The sequence below is a fragment of the Mustela erminea genome, chromosome 9 (assembly GCF_009829155.1).
Source record: "Mustela erminea isolate mMusErm1 chromosome 9, mMusErm1.Pri, whole genome shotgun sequence".
In the NCBI taxonomy this organism is placed as follows: domain Eukaryota; kingdom Metazoa; phylum Chordata; class Mammalia; order Carnivora; family Mustelidae; genus Mustela; species Mustela erminea.
Window position 1 is genome coordinate 66077997 of NC_045622.1, and position 19752 is coordinate 66097748.

General features: G+C 48.8%; 1 protein-coding gene across 2 annotated transcripts in view; it reads right to left on the reverse strand.

Annotated features, from left to right (window-relative positions):
* GALNT18 (polypeptide N-acetylgalactosaminyltransferase 18) overlaps positions 1–19752 on the reverse strand; it is a 352322-nt gene that overhangs the window by 105093 nt on the left and 227477 nt on the right. For both annotated transcript variants that reach the window (XM_032358168.1, XM_032358167.1), the window contains exons 4-6: positions 7840–8023; positions 6107–6304; positions 893–1007 (exon numbers count right to left, since the gene is read on the reverse strand). In XM_032358168.1, the coding sequence (XP_032214059.1) occupies positions 893–1007; positions 6107–6304; positions 7840–8023 (497 nt within the window). The remainder of the gene's footprint in view (positions 1–892; positions 1008–6106; positions 6305–7839; positions 8024–19752) is intronic.

The window sequence follows — 19752 nt, forward strand, 5'->3', positions numbered from 1 at the left end:
GGATTCGCATCATGTGTTGATAGTTGCAAAAGGCCCTCTAATTTGGGGCAGGATGGTGGCTACCTCTAGAAGAATCGGACAAGGTATGAACAGGTCTGAGTATCTGACCAGCATGTGTTGGGGTCAGGAAACAGAATAGAGTGAGCCTGGCTGTGTTTTGGTCTTATGCCCCATAAGTTTATTTCCCTATAGCCCTCTTTTTCTTTTCTTTTCTTTTCTTTTTTAAGAATTTATTTATTTATTTGAGAGAGAGAACATGAATGGGGGGAGGGGCAGAGAGGGGGGTGGGAATCAGGCTCCCCACTGAGCAGGGAGTTAGATGCCGGGCTCCATCCATGATCCAGGACCCTGGATCATGACCTAAGCCAAAGGCAGATGCTTAAGTGACTGAGTCACTCAGGCGCCCCCCATAGCCCTCTCTTGACAAAGTCTTTAGGAAAGCTCTCTGGGCTACTATTGTAGAGGAGGCAGAGAATACCAGAGTGAGAAATGCCAAGAGGAGGTGACTCTGAGGGGAAGTGACTCTGAAGGTCACTCTGATCCAGCCACCCCTTGATGCCAGCGTGTTTCTTCCTGGAGCACACTTTTGCTCAGCCCCGAGGAACCTACGTTTGGTTTTAACAAAGAGGTTCTTCCCATAGTAGGGAGCTTGAATCTCCCATGTCCCCAGCCCTAGCCAAAGCAATTTCTGAAGTCCTTTTCTTCCTCCAAATTCTATAGGCCCCCTGCCTGCCCCCAAGCAGCCCCGGTCACACACGTGGAGCGAGGTTAAGAACTAGACATTCAGAATGCATCTGTCACCCTCATCCTTTTCTCCATTTCTCCACCCCCTAGACTCATTCATCTCTCCCGAGAGCTGAGCCAAGTCCTCTGGGCGGGAACCCTTGCTTACCCTGATCCCCAGCTCAACATTCTCGCCTCCGTAGACCTCCATGCCTTCGTCCAGTAGGCCAATCTCCTGGAAGTACTGCCGGTCCACAATAAAGCAGCCGATGAGGGCAGGGCTCCTGCAGGGGTGTGGAGAGACAGGCCAGCAGTTAGCAGAGGGGCTGCTTCCTGGGCACAGCCAGAGGAGTTCAAGCAGCGGGGCCTTCCTATAGGAGAATCTGTTCCTCTTCCTTCGTTTGCCCCCAGAGCTGGTATGGACCTTGTTCTCTGAGTGGCCCGCCCACCTTGAAGGCCCACCTTCACCAGCTGCTTTAGGGAGGCTGTTTCTTCGGGGGTCGGGGGAGGGCACAGCAGAGAGCTCCTGTCCTGGGGCCAGTTGTCATTCCAGATGGTGCTGAAATGGGTAGACAGTCCAGGGGAGGAGTGTTCAACCCCCCAGCCTGGCCTGAGTGTCTGCGTCTCCGGCTACCCTGACGCCTGAGCTCTGAACCACACAGCCAGTCTCTGTTTCTACCTGAGCACCCACGCTAACGTCCCCTGCTTGTGTTCCTCACATAAACCTTGGTTCACTTGGAAAGATTAGTTGGGGCTTTGGAGAGCATGGTAAATGATGTGGATTTTATCTGGAGGTAAAGGAGTGTCAGTGAGGAATTTTAAGCAGACTTTGGTATGAGCAGAAATAAGTCAGTCAGAGGAAGACAGATACCCTATGATTTCACTCATACATGGGATTTAAGAAACAAAATAAATGAACAAAGAAGAAGAAGAAGAAAAAAAGAAACAAACCAAAAAAAACCAGACACTTAAATAGAGAGAACAGATTTGTGCTTTTGAAAAGAACCCTCAGGCAGCTGTGGGGTGACTGACTGGAAGAGGCTGGTAGAAAGAGGAATCCAGTTGGGAAGCTTGTTGCTACGTCTGGCGAGACATAATGAGGTCCTTGACCAGAGGATCGGGAATGGTAAGAAGGATTGTTTAAAGCCTTATTTTAATGTAAACCCACAGAACTTAGAGACAGATGAACAGGTGAGAGAGAGGGAGGAATTGGGATGCCAGCTTGCTTATGGCTTGGGTGATAGTGGGGTGGGGACCACCCATCAACATGGGCCATAGAGAAAAAGCTTCTTCCTTTCAGAAGGAAGAAGCATTCCCTACTAGGAAAACTGATCTGAAGGTGCCTGTGGGACCCTAGGGGGAGAGAGCCTCCAGGTGGGGCTGAGTGGAGGGCCTGGGTCTCAGGCCGGAGCCACACATCAACAGCCAGTGCGTGCAGGAGCCGGAGGGCCTTTCCTGAGTGAGAGAGTGAGCATGGGGCTCAGTGGCTGTGGGTGCCCAGTGAGGCACAGGACTTCACCAGGAGTGATTCATCTTAGGAGAATCGGCATGAACGCATGGGGGCTGTGTCTCTGCTGAGACCATGAACTTGCACAAAGGACTTTGAATTGTTCCACCACACACAGCTACCATCTCTAGCCCTTGTATAGCATCTTATCAGGGGGTGGCTGAAGGAGTTGGGGTCGGGGAGGGGAAGAAAGAAAAAGAGAAATGATGGATCCTCAGCTATAAGAAAAGTGTCAGTCACATGCAAATGGACTCATCTTTGAAACTGGAAACTCATCAAGGTGGAGAAAGAGCTCTTTCGAAGGTCATCGCTTTGGACAATGCCCGTGCAGGAGGCTGCTCAGGTGGAGACAAGAGCCTTGGGCTCCCTGCCTCACCTCCTCCTTTCAAATCACAGCATTTTATTCTGGATGGGCTCACATTCCATAGACCACGGGCAGCCAGGGCAGTCAATGCACTTCAATCCACTCCCCCTAAACTAGGCTGAGTTCCTGCTCTAACGGAGGATGCTTGACCCTGTCCTTGGAGGGGCCCGCTAATGAGGACAACCCTTGCCTGTCTGTGTGTTCCTGAGAAAAGTTTCCTAGACTCCTGGAGCCTCCGATTCCATATCTACGGAACAGAATCAACTATAACCTCACACGGATTGAATGAAATAATATAAAACCTTGAAAACCTGTGGGGATAGTGGTGCCTTGAAAAATCATTTAAAAAGATGCACTTGTGGGGCACCTGGGTGGCTCAGTGGGTTAAAGCCTCTGCCTTCAGCTCAGGTCATGATCCTCGGGTCCTGGGATCGAGTCCCACATCGGGCTCTCTGCTCGGCAGGGGGCCTGCTTCCTCCTCTCTCTCTGCCTGCCTCTCTGCCTACTTATGATCTCTGTCTGTCAAATAAATAAATAAAATCTTAAAAAAAAAAAAAGATGCACTTGCACATTGAAAAAGCCCAGAGAATCCCTTCTTTAAACACACGGTGATTTAAAAACAGCAGGGTGGGCAGAGTCAAGTCTCAACCTTGTCCTTGACATCCTGGAAATGTTGAATATTTCAACATGGTGCTCTAAGACATGCAGGAAGGGGCCTTCCCCATTTGGCCAAACCCACTCAGGGGAACAGCATACTCTAAAACAGTTGCTGTGCCATGAGCATAGGACACTTCGGATGGTCTGTTCCTTATTAACCAGCTGGGGTGTGAAGTGGACCCAATCAGCCTGAACGTGTTATTGGGTTACACCCTGCCTCATTCCCCAAAGGATTAGAGATAGCTTACAAAAAATGTACAATACCATGAAAAACAAAATACATAAATGCCTGAAAAGGCCAAAAGTTTACAACAAATTGGGGCTAGTTAGAATGCAGCATTAGGTCCTCCTTGACAGTCCTTAAAGGAGACTCACAAAATTGATGCTAAGCTTCCTGGCAGCCAAGGTGAAAATGAACAAACGTGTCTTAGAAATACATTTAGAGTTCACACATGAAAATATACTCATTCCTTGGGGCTAGCAAGATTTTCTTTGACTAGCAGTCAGTCTGAAAGAAATTTCTCATGTCAGTCTTTGTAGAGGTCACTTTGGGACATAGTGAACAACCTCTCAAAGACATCACTTTATTTTTAATTTTTTTTTAGAATGTTAGTCCCCATACAGTACATCACTAGTTTTTGATGTAGTGTTCCATGATTCATTGTTTGCATATAACACCCAGGGCTCCAAGCAATATGTGCCTTCCTTCACACCCATCACAGGGCTCACCCTTCTGAAACCCTCAGTTTGTTTCCCGGAGCCCATAGTCTCTCATGGTTCATCTCCCCCTTTGATTTCCCCCTCATTTTCCCCTTCCTTCTCCTAATGTCCTCCATGCTATTTCTTATGTTCCACATACATGTGAAATCATATGATAACTGTCTATCTCTGCTTCATTTATTTCACTCAGTATAATCCCCTCCAGTCCCATCCATGTCAGTGCAAGTGGTGGGTGGGTATGCATCCTTTCTGATGGCTGAGTAATATTCCATTGTTTATATGGACCACCCCACAGATACAGATGTAGCGAAAAGAAGGGCCACATGCACCTCAGTGTTCAAAGATGTCACTTTAGAATGCAATAGTATCTCTGGGCTCTTTTCCTAGCTTACATCATGCGGACACAGCACTGACGTACAGCCCCAAAGAAACAGGAGCCAAAGTGGGCAAGGTATATTTGTATAACCCACAGCTTTCAGTGGGGTTATCTTCATCTAGAGATAAAACCAATACAGTTCTTCCTCCAAAACTTCCATGAATATAATTTCTCTTGGCCAAATTTTTGACAAGAATTAGGTGATGAAAACTTTGAGGCTGAGATGATATTCTCTGTCAAGGGTAGAACACTGGTTTACTATGACTAGGCCAACACATTTCAAGATGAGCAGAACAAAGCAGGTAATATCAGTGCAGTCTTCGGCAAGAATTCTCCTTGCATGACAGCAAGGATCTTCCTTCCAGGATCATTCAGCATGCTGAGGCACAATTCCAGCCATGCCAGTTCTGAGCTCAACTGGGAGTGTCTGCAAGGACGACAACTCAATGTGGGATCTAGCTGACCTAGGTTTGGATCCTGGCTCCACTGCCCATAGCCTTTGACAGAGCCATTCTCCTTCCTCTGTCTTACGGGTTTTCCCCATCTTATAAAACAAGGGTGACACAATGAGCTGTCACAAGGTTATAATGAGAAGCAAATGAGACCATGTGTGGGAAAGGCCCTTGCACGCAGTGACTTCTGAACAAATATTTCACAACACACTATTGTGGCAGGGGCTAACAGGTGGGTAACAGAGATAACTGCAGGAAAGCTAGATGGTTCTCTTCCACCCGGTTTTAAATATGAATGTAGTTTTTTTCTTCTGGCAAGGAAGGATATGATCTCAGATAATAATCACCCACTTTCAATTAGATTTTTTCATAATCTTTCTCCCTCATGTAATACAAAGCAACATCAGTTTCTAATCTCCTCTTTCATTCTAAGAATAGTCCCCTAGGCCACCTCTGGTGTCATCTGTGTGTTTAATGGGCAAGACTTTGCAGAGAGCATAAAGGCACCTGGTCTGTGATTAACCAGACAGAAATAAGGGCTGGTGGGGTGGCTGTTGCAGGAGTCCTGACCCAGAAAACAGAGGAGTCATCTGGGGTCTGTGAAGGCAACAGTGAAGGCAAAAAGAGCTTGTCATCCTTGAAATGCAGTTTGAAGCCACTTTTAATGGACTCTTACAGGATAAACTCAAATAGTGGTGAGAGATCCAAGCTGCTGTGGGGTTCGATCTTGCCTCTCTGGCCCTCGGGCCTCATGGCATGGGGCTGCCTCCTCATGCTCCTCCCTGCAAAGGTCCCTTTATACTTCCTCTGTGTCCGTGAACTTATGCTGTGTCTTCAACTATGAGTGCTCCTGCCCCAACTTTGCAATCTACTATTTACACTTAAAAACAAGTGCAAATCCTAGTCTCCAAAAAAGATTCTCCCCACTTTCCACACAGTTTCCTCCAGCAATCATTTGCTATTCTAATTATTTTGTCTGTCCTCACCAGACTGCAGGCTTTTTGGGGGTAGGAACTGCATCTTAATCACTCTGGATCCCCGGCACCCGGCACAACTGTTGGCCCCCAACAGGTGTCCCATGGTGATGTGCTGAAATGAGTAAGTTTGAGCCTCTGAGTGGATTCTGGGTGCCATGGTTCTACAGAAAGGGCCTGTAAGTGGTGACTGAAGGTCATTTGTAATTCCCTTCCAACCCCCATCCTGTCATCCCACAGTGGGGCTGGAATTTGGGGAATAGGGCTTGAGTTGGGAAGGGAGCCCCTGCACGGAAGATAAGGTGGAGAGACCCACGGGTAAGGACACGTTACCTGATCGGGGCGGTGGAGTTCTCCAGCTTCCACCAGGCCTTGGGGGGGTTTAGGTAGCGACACCACAGCTCCCAGTCAAAGCCCTGGGCGGCCAGTGGGTACTCTTCTATCTCAAAGTTGTCATATTTGATGTTGTCAAAGGATGGCGAGATGATGCGTTTCCGGTTCTCCTTTATGCGTGTGAGCACAGGTTCGGCCCTGAGCAAGAGGGAGGGAGAGAAGGGTCACTCCTTCCGAGGTGGGTAAATACCAGACTGGTGACCCCGATGCTCCTTCCCCTGCAGAAAAAGGCAAAACGCCACCTGGCTCTCTGCTTCAGCAGGTTGCCTGGCCTCCTGGGAAGGAGCCCCTGTTTAATCTCCACCCCTCCACCCCACTCCTGCAGCACGTCCTGGGCTGAGCTGAGAGACCATTAGTGCCTTAGATCCTTATGTCTGTTTGATTTCCCTTTTTCCACTAGAAAAAAAAAATCGTAAGGCCTAAGCAAGAAGAAAGGAGGAGATCTGAGGTTCCATGGGAAGCTTTCAACTTGGGCTTTGATTTTGCTAAAATTCATTGTATCAAGCAGGAGGAAAAGGCAGATGAGGATGGCAGAGGCATGGACGTGAGAACAAACGTATTTCCACCAGTTACTCATGGCTGCTTCCGTCCTCCAGACACGCCACCCCATCCCACGGGTTCTCCACCGCCCACGAAGAGGTGGGGAGGAGGGCTTTCCAAGGAGCCAGGAGGCCCCAATGGACACCAGGCAAGTAAAGTGTTTGCAGACAGGAATGATGAGCTTCTTATTAATAATGCATTTGTTGCATAATTGTTTATTCAAATCAGCTTGAAATAGTAAGTGTCCCTCTCCTCTTCTGGCCATAAATCCAATGAAAATGCTTTTTAAATAGTCACAAATGGCAAGCGGGGACTTCAACTATAAAAAACAGCTTCATTGCAGCCTTAATTTGAGTGTGTTATGTAAAACTCTGCCCAAATCTAGCCATGTGGTGTGCATGCCCGGTGGCTCCTTCCTACTAAGGGCCCTCCTCACCCTTGCTCTCTGCAAAGCCACACACAGTGGGCTGGCCAGAGCGCACCCTCCAGCCCTGCCGGGATATCGGGGTCAGGTGCCCCATCCCTGCTTGGCTGCAGCCACGGAGGCCATATACATTTTCTTTTGCCCCACGCAGCCACCGAGCAGCCCTCACCAGAGAAAGGAAATTTTTTTAAGACCCAGTTTCACCAGTAGGGAAAGTCTGAGATTCTATGCTAAGCCTGGCAGGGCATTTTGGGGAAAGGGGGATCCCACCTGATGACATCAAGCTACCTTCTCCCCCTCTGACCACTGGGCTTTGACCCTGTCTGTATGGTTGGGCTCCTGCCTCAAGTCTGGTCCAGCTGTCTCTTGCTGGACACTCGCACTGTGCTTAGCTGGGCTGGCACTCTCAGCTTGGCCCTTAGCATTTACCTTCTCCCAGACCCTGCCTCCTAGAGGAAGCCACTAGCCAGGGACACACCCGATGTCACCATACCCTTGAGACACTGTGCATTGGTCTGCTGACCCCCGGCTCTCCCCAACCTCAAAGGGCTGGCCTGTTGCCTACATCAGTCATACATCCGATTTCAGCTGTTTCCACAGTTCTCTCCTTTCCCCCACTATGACTGAGATCCCAGCATGCTTTGCATTCCTTTGAGCCACAGCCCAGGACCACACTGGGACTCATCTTCCTCTCCTGATGGGCACTTACCAGCCCACATTGAACTCCACATGGGCATCGAAGAGGGCCACTACAGGGGCAGTGGCCACCCTCCAGCCGCTGACTCGGGAGCGGATGAGGCCTTCCTGCTTGCTGTGACGCACGACTTTGATGAAACCCGGCTTCTGGCCATTTACCTTGTCCACATACTCTGTCAGCTTCTCCTTCAGTTCCTCTGGAGGGGGAGAAAATGCATCATTAGCATAGCAGGGAAGGTGCAATGAAGACATTCACCCTCTTAGGGTGAACGGACTCCCCCAGAGAGAGGCTGGAGGGTCCATTTCCCTCCCCAGGTCCCCTTCATGTTCCCCAGGATGGCCAGCGCCACTCAGCTTCAAAGGGAAACAGTTTGTACTGAGCTTGGCAACTCGCACAGGGCCGCGTGTTTCACACGCCCTGTCTATTGAATCCTCACAACCGGCCCACGGGAGAATGGGGCTCAGAAAGGTTTCTCAGTTTGTCCGATGCCACGCAGCTCGTGAGTGGTGCGGGCTGGTTTCAAGCCGGGTCTAATGACTTCCAAAACCATATTCTTCTCATCAGCTCAGTGGCCTCTTTCGTCCCCAGTGCCCTCCACTGGAGCTCCTCTAATGCTCAAAGAAAGCTTCCATTGACGAAGATTAGATCGCCTGCCTAATAAACTGCCTGGATCGCCATCTTTTCAGGAAGTGGAGGACCAGGCATTATGCCATGTGAGCAGTTGGTATTGGGTCGTTGCCTGCCGTTGCCTGGCTAAGCATCTGATTCCCCTGCTTCATAATGTAAACGGCTCCTTCCATCCCCTTGCCTCCCAGCTAGTGACAGCACGGCAGCCACATTCATTGGGTCTTCCACAGTTCAGGCAATAGCCCACGACACCCCTCCCCCCAGAATGACCCAGGTGGGCTGCATTCTCCTACCTGCAACCACTGCATTTCCCCAGGACTCTGTTTCCCTTTGTCTGTATTCTCCTGGACTGCCCGTTTGGGTGTCCTCCTCCACCTTCTCAGCCCGCTCATGCCCAGGCCCTGGGACAGACCCACTTGGGCTGAGCCTCATCCCTATTAGAAGGCTGTAGGAGCAGGGTGCCTGGGTGGCTCACTTGGTTAAGCGATCACCTTTGGCTCAGGTCATGATCCTGGAGTCCCAGGATTGAGTCCCACATCAGGCTCCCTGCTCTGCAGGAAGTCTGCTTCTCCTTCTGACCCTCCTCCTTCTCATGCTCTCTCTCTCTCATTCTCTCTCAAATAAATAAAATCTTAAAAAAAAAAAAAAGAAGAAGAAGAAGATAGTAGGAGCTCTGTGCCCCTTGGTGCCCAGTCTGGGGCCCAACCAGACCAGCACGGCACTGTGACAAAAGGGTATGAGGTAGCAGGCACAGTGCCTGGCACACAGTGGGCATGCCCCATAGCAGCAGCCCTGTGCTGTAGAAAGGATGGTGCTTGGGGTCAGCAATTCTGCACTTAAGGCTGCTTTCCAAGTATCAGTGTTATAATCCTGGGCCTGTTACTAAACTAGTTGTTGACGTCTGTGTGGATATCAGATGTGGTGAATGTATTTTGCATGTGGTAAGGACATGAATTGTGCGGAAGCACAGGGTGGACTGTTAGGGGTTGAACTGTGTCCCTACAAAAAGGTATGTTGAAATCTAACCCCTAGTAACTTAGAAGATGACCTTTGTTGGGAATAGGGTCTTCGCAGATTTAACCGAGGTAAGATCCTTAGGTCCTAATCCCATATGACAGGTATTCCTAAAAAAGGAGGAACTTCAGACACAGACACAGTGGCAAAGAAGAAAGACAAGGAGGGAAACAGAAAGAGAAGATGACCACCTATAAACCGAGGAAGACCTGAGGTACCAGAAGCTACGTGGCCTGGAACAGATCCCTCTCTATCACCTTCAGACAGGGCATGGCCCTGCTTGATTTGGATTTGATTTTGGACTCCAGAATGGTGAGACAATAAATTCCTATTGCTCTAAGCTACCTAATTTGTGGCACTTTGTTATGGCTGCTCTAGGAAACTAACAGAGTTGTTATGAGGATTAAATGGGATTAACATGTGTGAAAAATGCATAGCACGGTGTAGATGCTTAAAAAAAAAAAAGCTCCTTTCTGCCCTTTGTTAGTTTCCATCACGCTGGGAGCTATAAGAGAAGGAGCTGCAAAGCCTTCTTCATGGTCTCTGGTTCAGGACCTCCTACTCCTGCTCTGCCTTGTCTCTAGGTCAGATTTGGCAGGCAGCAAGGCCATGGTGGCCAAGCAGGAGATGTGAGCATGTGCGGGACCTCATGCCCAGGGAAGACTGTGGGGCACGGTGGCCACTGCCAGAACTGGTATGCCCTCCTGCAGACATTGATTTCAAATCTTTTTTTTTTTTTTTTAAGATTTTATTTATTTATTTTACAGACAGAGATAACAAGTAGGCATTGAGGCAGGCAGAGAGAGAGAGGGAAGCAGGCTCCCTGCTGAGCAGAGAGCCCGATGCAGGGCTCGATCTCAGGACCCCAGGATCATGACCCGAGCCAAAGGCAGAGGCTTTAACCCACTGAGCTATCCAGGCACCCCAATTTCAAACGTTTTTACACACAATGCTGGCCAAACAAATCGGTCTGGAAGGATGGGTAGGATATGGTCCCTAGGCATCTCTGCTGAGTCATCATCACTTTGGTGAGGGAACTTGTCACCCAGGGCAGAAATGCAGAAAGGGAGGCAGGAAAGTCAGGTCCTAAACATCTACCAACTTGCTCTGTGATCTTGGGCAAATCCCTATGAATGCCAAGACCTCAGAGTTAGTCGGACAGGATTGTAACATTTGTTTTGAACGGATTACCCCTCTAAGGTTAGGTTCCCTCTGGCTAACCTGATGTGTGATCGATCCTTCAGCCCCAAAGTGACGGGACACACTATGCAGCCCATTCCTTACTGGGCCACTTCAACTGTTAGATGTTCCAAATGCCAGGGGTCTTCCACCTTCCACTCCCTGGTCCAAGATTTATTCTGGGGGCCAAAGGGGGCAGATCCAATCCCTCTTCCACATGACAACCATTTAAAGATCATCCTTAAGTCCTTTCTGGGGATTTTAGGTCAAGTGTCTTTAGTTCCTCTGAGTTCAGGTTCTTTAATCACACCAAACTTCCCTCGAGTTATGTGGTTTTCTCAAACACTTTTAAATTACACACCTAGAAATTGGTCTAATACTTATGGAGTAAATTGGGTTATACAGAATAGAATGAACAAATCACCTCCCTCATCCTAGAGTCTATGCTCCTATTCATGTAGTTGAAGGTCACATTAATTTGGCCTGCTTTCGACTCAACTTGAGCTTCCTGGAAACAGACAACTAAAGGTCCTCTTCACCTGGTGCTGCCAAGTCAGGCTCCTTCATTCCTTTTCTTCACAGCTGCATGCATGTGTGGGTGCATGCTTGTGTGTGTGTGTGTGTGTGTGTGTGTGTGTGTGTGCGTGTGTGTCTACGCATGCTCTGAGCCAAAACATAGGATCTTACGTTTAGCCCTCTTTCAATCTTTTTAAAGATTTACACCGTCTCTCTGAAGTCAGAATGTCTTGCCCCTAATTCTGTTATGCAGTGGCTGGATGATCTAGCCCTCCTGCTTTCTGGCTTCTGCAAAAGTGATCAGCATATGGCCTCAACTGTCATTCGAGTCATCCTTTCACACAGCGTGACCCTTTCCCGGAGTTAGGGCCAGTGAGGCCCGTCGGCTTTCTCGTTCCAGCCTGATGAAAACTGAACTGCCTTTGAGGCTGCCATTCACACACTGTGTATCTCACTTTAGCTGATGTGAACATGACCTCATGATCTGCAGCAGCACAGCCGACTGGAGAGGCTTGGGGATGCGGCTGTCCAAGGTTGGCCATAGACAGAGGAACCTAACTCGATGTGCCCCATGCTTACAGTGTCTTCAAGCATGGCTGTCAGGAGGCCTCTTAAAACATTTCCTGTTCCATGTCTTCAAAGGTCCATCTCTGACATAACCATTTTGAAAATTTTATTTATCTATTTATTTAAAGACTTTATTTATTTGACAGAGAGAGACACAGCGAGAGAGGGAACACAAGGAGGGGGGGTGGGAGAGGGAGAAGCAGGCTTCCCGCTGAGCAGGGAGCCAAACACGGGGCTCAATCCCGGGACCCTGGGATCATGACCTGATCTGAAGGCAGAAGCTTTAATGACTGAGCCACCCTGTGCCCCTCCATTTTGACAATTTTAAATAGAACTCAAAAAGCCTGTATTCGGACTTATGAGGGTGGCGCGAGTCCAGAAAGTTAGAGTGAGAAGTGGGCTAATACCAAATGATACCTTTCCTCACTCCCAAGGGGGACGTACTTGTCCCCTTCTCTCCCATCCCACCCCTCGGGTGAGAACCCCTGCCTACAGGACCGCTGTGGTTGAGTTTATTGGTGGCACAGGGCTGTAGATAATTGCCACCCAACAATCCTCTAAGAATCCCACCTCCCTGAACTCGCACCCTTGTGTAGCTGCTCTACACACTGAATCCGGGCTGACTGTGGGGCAATAGGATGCTGTCGGAGGGACCTGGGCTGGTGCAGACATAGGCCTGAGGAAGCCTTACAGCTTCTGCTTTCATTATCTTGCTACCCTAAGTAAGGAAGACCAGCCTCTTTGAGCTTGAGAGGCCCAGGGAGTCCCCATTAATTTAGGCCACCCCACCGAGGCCAAGACATGTGAGAGAGGCCATCTTGGATCCTTCAGCTGATTGTAAATGCAGGGGGAGCCCAGCTGACACCCTGCAGAGCAGACACGAGCTACCTTATTACAGAACTGTGAGCCAGTAAGTGGCTACTGTTTTAAACCAGTAACCTGTGGGCTGGTTTGTTGCACACGAAGGCTAACAAAACGGGCTCTATTATTCTGGTGTGGTGCTAACGTTATAGTAAGATCATGAACTCCTGATGCACAGAAAATGAGAAGGGACAGATAGACACAGAAGAACCACTTAGAAGTTGGCAGCAAGAGAAGAAAAAGTTTGCTTCTCATAGGAGCTGATTGCCCCTTTCTACCCCTGAGCTCTGACAAAAGAACTAGAACAAAGGTTTCTGGTGGACTAGCTGGAAAAAAATTCTGTTCTTAGCCTGCTGCATCCCAGAATTGGCTACTGATTAGAAGACAGAATTCCCTTAGCCATCATCAAACAGCTGCCATCAAACATCGAAAAAGTCCTGAAATATCACAGTTAATACTGGCTCATAGTTATTGCAAAGTGCCTTTAACAATTAGGTTTTCATGTTTTCCTTCAACTTTTATCAGTTGCCAAAGCAAGAAAGAACTATCTCAGAGACACTTCTGAGTTTGCTAGGAAACTGTGGTCCAAGACACTATCACATATTAGCTATAATGTATATATGACAAATACCTCTCAGAACTCAGCTAAAAAAATATGAAGAACTTGTGGTTTTCTTTATACCTGAACACAAATATATAACTCCTCATATTGACCTTTTTGCTGAGGCTGCCGGGAAGCTCAGAGAAAAATCTAATGACTAATCACAGGGTTCAGCATTTTTGCTTTTCTACTTTTGCTAAAGATCTGATGTTCAACTTCCTCTCTCCAAGTTGCATTCTTTCACTTTTCTCCCCCTCTGGAAGCTACCTTTAACTACTTCTTGAAATATCTATGAATAACTTTTAATGAAGTGTCTGGGGGGAGCACGGCAGGAGCATCACTGTGGAAAAAAGGGGAAGGCTGTATTTCATGTTTGTTTTAATGTGTTGGGGAAAAAGGAGGTAGGGAGTCTGCTCTCTGTGACTTTGCCAGATTTAGAATCAATGGAGGAGTTGTCAATAGTCTGCGTTGAGGGAGAAATACAATTTGCACCCTGCATGGGGCCAGGTGTCATCCTGTCTGTGTTGCTCCTCCAGCTCTCTCCTGCTGTCCACAAATCCCTACTCAGCTGACATCTGAAGGACCTCTGTGAATCAGCACTCCCAGGAGCCGAGCTCATCAAACACCATTCCCCTCTTAGGAGGTCAGGGCCGCTCTCCACCCTCCCCACGCGAGGCCTCCCCTCTGAGCCGGCGGGAGGAGCGCAGGCTGCTTGCCTGCTCTCCCTCCTCCAGACTCTGAAGCCAAGTCAAAATGTGGAATTCGACCAGCCTGGTCAGACAGAGCATTTTTTTCCCTCCCCATATCTGCCCCTGTGCTGCTCCTGTAAAAAGCAATTAGCTTCACAGAGTCATCCCAAAAGAAACAAAATGCAGGCGGAGCAGGAGAAATCTGGTACTAATGGCCATTAATCTGATTTAAACACCTAATGAGGTACTCTTTATCTCTTGCAGAAAGGAAAAGAAAGGATCAGGAAATTGATGCCCAATGGGGCTTCGCTCTTTCGAGGCCTGCCCCCTTCTTCATCACTGTTTCCAGGGCTCGTCTACACAACCTGGCCTCAATTTGCATCTTGGGGTCTGGTTCTGCGGGAACCCAAGCTAAGAAGACATAGTTCTCCAAGATACTATGGTCCCCACCAGCATGTGACATTTTAACTCTTGATGGGTGTATATGATGTGTATGTCTATGGGTAAGATGACAGTATGTATTTCTTTACCCCCACTATCTCTGCATTGACTGGCTACTCTTTCATAAAGGAAACAATAATAATGATAATGATAACATACCAGGCATTTTACAGTTTGCAAATATCGTCTCACTGAAATCTTTTGACAACCCTGTGATGCAGTTACTATTAACATTGTATTTTGAAGACAAGGAAATTAAGGCCCAGTGTGACCCAGGGAGTAAATGGTGAAGTCAGGATTTAAGTCCAACTGGGCTGGACCCAGAGTTCACACTCTGTACTCGGGTGCCACCTCTCTACCAGCCCACCTGAGTATCCGCTTGGTTTCCAGAGACCACCCTCCACAGAGTCCGATTAAGTAGATCAGGGCCTGAGTCTCTGACTGTCGCACCAGCTTGCAGGGAGATTCTGACGGGCAGCCAAGCCCGATAACAACTAAAATAGTTGTTATCTGTTACCTGTTAATAGAGGAGTATCAGTTTTGTAACAGGTGGGAAAATGAGCTTCCCCTAGAATAGGTGCGGCTCCAGCCCTACGCAGGAGGCATCAGACTCTGTCGGAAAAAGGCTCCCCCCTCCCCGTTCTTCCAAACCCCTAGAATCCGTCTCACTACCCTCAGTAACAGACGCTTTATTTTCCAGTCGGTTTTCAATTCTCTGTGTGTGGTCATCTTCAGATCTGCTGCTTTGGATGGTCCCCTGTCATTCCCCAGCTTCCCTCTGCCCAGGGCACTGCCTTTTGTCCTTTCTGCCCAGCCCCACAGTTTTAGGTGAGCCGGCCCTGCCCGCCTCCCTAACTCAGTGTTGTCCCCCAAACCCAGCCTAGATCCAAGTGGCTACCCCTCCCTCCAGTGCCTGAAGGGAGTGTGAACACCCCCCTACTGAGAAGCGCTACTAATTGCCAGTCCAATGGTGCTAATTTAAAGATTAAAAGCACAGCACGTTTCTGTTTATTCTTCCAAGAGTGAACAGTAGCTGGTCTTCCTCAGAACAGAAGATTAACCGACTTTCCTCTAAAGCCCTTTAGGGCCATCGAAACACAAACGACATGTCAACACATTTTAAAAGAGAGATTATTTATTAGGATGCAACGGTTGTCAAACCTGGTTGATCATCCACTTACTGGAAGAGCTAAAAAAATAAATAAATAGAGAGGCTACCCCACCCCCATTTCCTTGAAGAAGCTGGAGGGGGCTGTGGGCCTGCTGATGAATGAGGGTGAGCCGGGCTGAGACCGCCGTGATCCCAGGACGCACTCAGGGCAGTCTTGCTTTGTGCATTCCTCTCCCTTTAAGATCACTTTGGATGAGTCTTTAAAGCCTGGGCCATTTACAAATTCTTGCATGTGTTTCTTTCTTCTGTCCCATGCGCTTACCAGCCGCACTTCCGTCCGGCTCCTTTCATCAATGCGCTGTGTCAAAGTCAGTTGGTACCAAAGTAGATTTGGAACGGCCTCAAATGGTTCTCCTTACTCAGGACTTGGGGAAAGGGTCCACCTAGGAGCTCCACAGATGGCATTTAGAGGAGAGCGGGAGGACCCAGGCAGAGTGTCATGATCTTCCTGGGAGGCTCCAAGCATTAATTTAGTCTTGGCAAGTTACAGAAAGCCCCAGACTGGCCACCCAGGTCACGCCACAGCCATGCATTAGTGACGACCAAACCCACAAAATTTATGCACTCCTCACTTCACGGGGTCTCCAAAGCCAGGCTCTCAACATCCACTAATATCTTCTTATCTGCTCCAAAATGTATTATTTTGGATCATGTACGCTGTAATAACATGGTCAGAACGGGTCTCTGAAGACGGCAGTAGCAGGTGTAAAAATGGTCCCCTGGCCAGTCAAGGATGTGTTAGGTGGAAATCAGTGCTTCTCTTTCTCTGTCTTTCATTTCTCTCTCCCTCGCTCTCTCCCCTCCTTTCTCACTCTCTCTGTCTCAATAACAACAAACCAAACCTCGATTTATAACATTGGCCCATGTCTGTGGAATGAATACCACCACCAGAGCAGATTTCAAGCTTATGCCACTGAGCCCTAGAGCTGGGCACGTAGCATTGGCAGAAGGTGTGCACGACCAGCCGCCGACAGTCCAGCTCAGCCCAGGACACTGTGCCAAGGCCCAGCCGGAAAGGCTGCAGTCCTGTGGGTGTCTCCCCTGTGCTTGATAGTTACCCATCCCAATCTTTATTCATTCGTCCAGCAATGGAATGTTAAGCACACACGAAATACTGTCCATTATTCTAGATGCTCATCTAATTGAAATCTCACTAGCACCCTGTAAACAATGACATTTATAGCTAATGCTTTATTTATTTAGTGCTTACCACATGCCAGGTACTGTTCCAAACCCACTTCAGCTGTTTCTCATGCTGTACTCTCAACAACTATGATACTCCTCCAGGTAAAGTGTAAGATTCGCCCCATTCCATACATCAGGCACTTGGAGCACAGAGAGGAGGAGGGATTTGCTCAGGGTCCTAGGGCTGGAAGGGGGTAGGATGAGGATGAGACCCAGGCACCCGGGCTCGGGTCCATGTTCTGCATCCCTCATGCGATGATCTTCAAACGACAAAGCAGAAAACTCAAGGAGCAGACTTCCAATGACATACGCAATAGACACATGGTAAAGAACAAGCAGGGGTTCAAAGTCAGATCTGTCTGACTCCAAAGACTGCTGTTTGCCACTCTGTCCCACAGCCTACTGAAGGAGCCATAGGACTCAGGCCTCCTTCAAGAGCCTTCTGCAATCACGGATTCAGTTCGGAAAGAAAATATCTTCTTCCAGCTACTATGTAGCCTTAGAGCCCAAGGGAGGGGATCAGATTGCCACACTCAGCTTCCTTTCAACTGGAGGGCTGGGAGAGTATTCAGGCACAAATCCTTTCTCTGGGGTCAAAATCCCCACGCAAGCAAGACCTACAAATGAGGGAAGAGGGCCTGGGTTTAGGTTTCCTAGAGGGCTTATTCCTCACTCACCTTCGGAATTCACAATCAGGCACAATTAAGGTACACTCCTGGCTGGGAGATAGGCTAGAGGGCCAAGAACAAAAGTCTTCCTGGACCAGTCTGGGTTCACCATGGGGTCCTGGCCATACGTCAGGGAGGTGCTGCTGAGCGATCACACCCTTTCTGCTCCTGACACCCTCAGACTTGTGGTGGTCACAGAGCTGGTAATCCGAACAACCAGGAGGAGATTCCAGCTTCTCCCCCATCTCCCCTGCCCCCCAGGACCAGAGCTCCAGGCTCTCTAGTCCACCAGTTCTCTATTCATCCACCATGAGCAATTCAGAAAATGAAAACAGGAATATTGGACTAATAGAAATCAGTTGTCCTCGTGGATGAAATGACCTTGGACAAGGGCCAGCTTGCCTGGGGCTGTGTGAGATGGAAACCCATAGAAAGTAAAGGTGGGACAGTGGCCCAAATGCTAGCATGCAAAATTACTTACAGGGCATAAAATACTCCTGCTCCTCTGGTGGTTTTCAGCAGGAATCCCAGGACTCATTAAAAGTGCCAGGATGGGTGATCCAGGCAGAGTGGAGTGGACACAGCTCAGGTTCCCGTCCCTCCAGCTCGGGAGTACTGAGCACAGCCCTTGCTGTGAACTTCAATGGAGGGAGTTACCAAGACCTCAAAGCCTCAGGAAATGTTGGCATGGAACCTGTAACAGCAGGTCATATCTGAGCTGAGAACAGACCCTGCTGGTGTCCCAGCACACAAAGGGGTTTCCAGGAGGGCAAGGTCTAGTATGGGCCCTTGGGAATGTTCAGTTGCTGTTGGGAGTTAAGCTGGAGGCCAGCTGGAATTTTGGTGCTAAATTCTCCTTTTGGGCAAGACTTGGAGAGCTCTGAGTGCTGTCCAGCTCAGAAACTTGATCCAAAACCTCATGACTGAAAGCATAAGAGTTTAGGTTATGAGTCCAAAATTTCGAGATTCTGAGATCTTGAAAGTCTGTGATTTTTGGAGATTGACTCCCATGGTCCTGAGATGCTGGAGGTCTAAGCTTCTATGCATGCTAGAGTAACAACCTCCCCCCAAGCCCCACCCCTGGCCGCATCGCTGTTGGCCTGTAGCGCTGAAGGTCCCAGTCCCTGCTTGCTTCACCTCCTTGGCAAGCCTCTGTGCTCGTCACATTTCCAAACACACTGAACTCAGTGGTGCCACAGTACCTTTGCATGAACTTCTCCTTCCACCCGGAACTTTCCTCTTACCTCATCTGACCCTGCTGAGGCTCTTTCAGAACTCTTCCTTCATCTGCAGCTTTTCGAGTAGAGGAAAGGCTCGGGGAAGGGAAGGAATTTTTTTCTCCTTGGAACATGGACACAGGGCACTGGAAAAACTGATGGGTTCCAGGAGACCAGTGAGGACCACCAGTAGGCCTTGAGGTCCAAGTCCTATGGCAGAGCCCTGAGTGTCCTCTGGGGGAAGAGCGAAGGTTCCCACAGGCTGTAAGTCAACTCTGTACTTCGGCAAATCACTGGCTGCTCAGGCTGTGTGATGAGCAGCCCCAGCCTGGCTGAGTCATGACTCAGGAGATGTCGTGGGCTTTGCACACATATTTATACCCCACCCACTGTCAGTGCTTGTCAGATCAGTGGGTTTGGTGCTCTTTTCCTCAGCTCACTGAACACCCTTAGGCAATCTATTCTCAAAGGAAAGGATCCTGTGAAGGGGTGCACAATAAGGCAGAACCCAAGAGCTCTGCTCTCAGTCCTTGGGTTTTTGGTTTTTTATTGAAAGATGTCACACAAAGCAGAAAGAGCAGGGACTCAGGGGACAGACTGATTTTAGTTTAATTCCTGGTGTGGCCAACTATCAGCTGTGTGACTTTGGGTGTGTGGCTTAACCTCTCTGAGCCTCAATTACCTATTGCTGAGATGGAAATAATGTTACCTACTTCTTTGGGTGGCTGTAGGGCTCTGTGAGACAAGGCAGGACATGTTATAAGTGCTTAAGGGGTGCTGTTACTGAATGTTCATTAGTCTGAACTCCCCGGTTCCCTTCTTCCTTAGGAAGTGCCTAGGCGAGGAGCATCCTCTCCGGCATTATTTGGGGAAGACAGGACTTCAGCAGGTCTCATCCACGCCACTTTGCAATTTAAAGCATGAAAACCTAAAGAAAGCCTCTGCCATCTCTGTTCCCATTCACAGCACCCCTATGAGGCAGGGACCTTTTATGCATTTTGGCCCATCTTACCAATGAGTATAACGAAGCTACAAAGAGCGGACAGATGTGCTCAGGGTCCAGGGCTGAAGCGGGTGGGACGGGGATGCAAACCCAGGTACCCTGACTCAGGTCCATGTGGTTATCTTCAAATGACAAAGGAGAAATCCAGTGCCAACACCTAGTATCGTGGACCATGGACGTTTCAAC